Source organism: Chenopodium album, chromosome 21 (assembly GCF_948465745.1).
Source record: "Chenopodium album chromosome 21, dcCheAlbu1.1, whole genome shotgun sequence".
NCBI lineage: Eukaryota > Viridiplantae > Streptophyta > Magnoliopsida > Caryophyllales > Amaranthaceae > Chenopodium > Chenopodium album.
This window is the reverse complement of record NC_137854.1, coordinates 33,810,400-33,814,358: the sequence shown is the minus strand read 5'-3', so window position 1 is coordinate 33,814,358 and position 3,959 is coordinate 33,810,400. Positions and strand designations below refer to the sequence as shown.

Genomic DNA, 3,959 nt, shown 5'->3' with positions numbered 1-3,959 from the left:
TGGGTCTGACTTATTATATTTTCATTGTATATTAGGGCTCCGTAGTTGTGTGGCCTATATAAGGCATGTAATAAACTTAAGTGTGACATAAAGAAATACAGACAGTCAAACATTTCCTCTTATTTTTACATGGTATCAGAGCCTAGGGTTTAAGATCCCTTTTTCTTTCTTCCGCAAGATCAATTATATAATTTTTTTTTCCACAATAGCCTTCATCAATGAATATTGTGTCTTATTACAATAACTTTAAGGAATTGTGGGAGTTGATTTACAGTTCTGAGGATGTCAATTGTGGGTGTACTTGTGCTGCTGCTCCAAAGCTTCGTGCTCGGGCTGAAACATAGAAGATTCATGATTTTGTGATGGGTTTTGATGATGAGCAGTATGGTCCTCTTCGTACTCAAATTCTGAGCGTGGATCCTTTTCCAACGCTCAATAAGGCTTTCTCTTTGGCTACTCAGGAAGAAAGACACAAAGATATCATTCAAGGTCTGGATGACAAAACCGATGCTATGAGCTTCGCCATGCAGGCAGCTACCCATACTCCATCAAAACAGTCTATTCCCTCTGCAACCACACCTATGGTGTGCACTCATTGTGGTAGGCAGGGACATGAAGTTCAGTATTGTTATCAACTTCATGCTATCCATCTAATTCTCGTGGTCATGGTAGAGGCCGTGGCTCGGGCCGTGGTAGGGGAGGAGGACAAGCTTGTCGTGGGCTAGGTTCTTCATCTAATGCGGTGGCTCATAATGCTATGTCATCAACCCCTCGCCGAGGCGACAACAAAAATAGTAGCTCCTCAACCGTAGCATCAATTACATCCCTTCCAGGGCTCAATGCTGAGCAAATGCAGCGCCTCTTGACCCTTCTTGACACATCTTCAACCAATGATAAATTAAATGGTAAGGTTGATGTTATAGGTGATTGGTTACTTGATAGTAGAGCTTCCCACCATATGACAATCAATTTGGATTTAATGTTTGATTGTGTCGACTTACCACCATTGCCGGTTAGTTTGCCGGATGGAATTCAAACCTCTGCTCTTAAAAAAGGAAGTGTGCAATTGATGCCAGAACTGATCACACACAATGTTTTATATGTTCCCAATCTCAAATGCAATTTGATTTCTATTGGTCAATTAATTCTTGATATATCTTGTTTTGTGACATTTACGGAATGTTTGTGTATCATCCAGGTTTGCACTACAAGGATGGCTATTGGTCTAGGGGAGCTTAGGAATGGGGTGTATGTGTTTCGGCCTGTTACTCAGAAGGTTAGCTCGCATCTTAGCACATTGGATGATACTTTGCTCCTAGATCAGTGTCTTGGTTATCCTTCTAGCCAAGCTTTATCATTTATTTCTAGTTCTTGTCATAATAGCAAGATTAAAAAGGCCTTGGATAATTGTGATGTATGTTTTAAGGCCAAACAAGCTTCATCTGTATTTCCTTTAAGTGATGATAAAGCTGAGAATTTATTTGATATTGTGCATTGCGATTAATGGGGTCCTTACACAAAGTCTATTATATCTGGAGCACATTATTTTCTTACTTTGTTTGATGATTGCTCACGAGCGGTGTGGGTATATTTGATAAAGGAGAAAACTGAGGTATCCTCATGCTTCAGGAATTTTTTTGCTATGGTAAAAACCCAATTTGGCAGGGTTGTTAAGATTGTCCGTTCTGACCACGGTACTGAGTTTACATGTATGCTACTATTTTTTGGTGAATAGGGAATATTGTTTCAATCGTCGTGTGTTGGAACACCACAACAAAATGGAAGAGTGGAGCGAAAACACCGTCACATTTTAGAGGTTGCTCGTGCCCTGCGATTTCAAGCATCACTTCCCATACGTTTTTGGGGTGAATCAGTTCATGCTGCAGTTAGCTTGATTAATCGTACTCCGACAAAAATCTTAGAAGGTAAAACTCCATATGATATTCTGTTTAGTTCTCCTCCTCCGTATAATATGCTCCGTGTTTTTGGATGCCTTTGTTATGCTCATAACAAACCTCGTCAAAAGGATAAATTTTCCTCTAGAAGTCGAAAGTGTGTATTCCTTGGATACCCATTTGGCAAGAAAGAGTAGAAAGTAATGGACTTAGAGACTAATGAGGTGTTTGTTTCAAGAGATGTTCGTTTTCAGGAGGATGTGTTTCTGTTTGCCCCAGATCTTGATGCTTCACTTGCTGCTCCTTCATCACTTCCAACTACTGAGATGTGTGACTGGGAGTTTCAAATAGAATATGTTGCTCCTATTCCCACATTCCACACTCACAGCCTGTTGTAAGGTGGAGCAATGACCATGCTGCTGCCCAGAAACCTTTGATACCCAATTCTAGTATAAGTGCTCCTGCACCACAACTTACCTCATCCCAATCAGTTCTTACCCCGATTGTAGTGGTGCGAGAAGATTCTGATAATGCTACTCAACAAAGTACCTCTTCATCGAGTATCGCCTCTCCATTGTCTTCTGAACCTACTGGTCACCCATAGCGTGAACGTCATACACCATTCTGGATGACTGATTATATATGTCACAAGGGTCGTCTTTCACACCCCATCTCCTCCAAAACCCTGCCAATGTCTTCCTCAGGTATGTGGTATCCTATTGCAAACTATGTCACATATAAGAATTTATAACCTGACCATAGAAATTTTGTTGCTGCTATTTCTTCTAATGTTGAGCCTAGGTCATATAAAGAGGCTGCACGGGAAGCACGTTAGTGTGGTGCTATGAGATAGGAAATAGATGCATTGGAGAGGAATGGCACTTGGGAAATTTGTGACTTACCTCCAGGAAAAATTCCAATTGGCTGTAAATGGGTCTACAAGACCAAATATCACTCAGATGGAACAATAGAGCGAGATAAAGCTCGACTCGTAATTCTTGGAAATCTGCAACGGGAAGGAGAGGATTTCATAGATACCTTTGCACTTGTTGCTAAAATGGTGAGCGTTTGTACTTTTCTTGCTGTTGCTGTTACTAAGAATTGGGAGATACACCAGCTCGACGTGAATAATGCATTCTTACACGGGGACTTACATGAGGAGGTTTACATGAAGTTGCCTCCCGGGTTCTCATCCTCTTCTCCCTACAGAGTATGCCATCTCACAAAGTCTTTGTATGGGCTGCGACAATCTCCTCGAAATTGGTTTGCCAAACTCCAAACTGCTCTTCGCAGTATGGTTTTTAACAATCACATCCTGACAATACTCTTTTCACCCTTCGAAAAGGGGATGATTGTATCTCAGTGTTAGTTTATGTTGATGATATCCTAGTAGCAGGTAACAATCCCACATTTTGTGCTTCTTTCAAAAAATACTTGGATAAGTGTTTTCAGTTGAAGGATTTGGGTCCGTTGAGATATTTATTGGGTATTGAGTTTACTCGGTCTGCTGAAGGAATGTTCTTATGTCAAAGGAAGTACACTATGGATATTCTCTCTGAAACAGGTCTTCTTGGAGCACAACCTGTAAGTACTCAACTTCCTCAAAATCACAAGCTTGCAGCTTCAACTAGCCCTTTCTTCTCTAACCCTGCTTTATATCGGCGTCTCATCGGACGTCTCATCTATCTTACCTTGACTTGTCCAGACATCTCATACCCGGTTCACATTCTTTCACAGTTTATGCAAGAACCACGCCAAGATCACTATGATGCTGCGATTAGGGTCTTGCATTACCTGAAAGCTCGTCCAGGTCAAGGTTTATTCCTCCGTGCAGATAGTGATCTCCAGCTTTATGCCTACTGTGATTCAGATTGGGCAAGCTGCCCAATTTCACGCCGATCAGTTTTAGGTTATTTTATTATGTTAGGGAATTCCCCCATTTCATGGAAAACGAAGAAACAAACAATTGTTTCACGATCTTTGGCGGAAGCTGAGTATAGGTCTATGGCTTTTGCTTGTGCGGAGGTAAAATGGTTAAGGAGTTTTCTTGCTGTTCTTGGTGTG

At 41.2% G+C, this 3,959-nt stretch overlaps 1 protein-coding gene across 1 annotated transcript; it reads left to right on the top strand.

The window, feature by feature from the left end:
- The first annotated feature begins 362 nt into the window (after nucleotides 1–362).
- On the top strand, nucleotides 363–2,092 carry LOC145600694 (uncharacterized). The gene is made up of 4 exons (XM_081656575.1): nucleotides 363–622; nucleotides 673–1,012; nucleotides 1,199–1,414; nucleotides 1,736–2,092. Exons 1-4 carry the CDS (start codon nucleotides 363–365, stop codon nucleotides 2,090–2,092), a joined length of 1,173 nt encoding a protein of 390 aa, XP_081512701.1.
- Nucleotides 2,093–3,959: the final 1,867 nt, after the last annotated feature.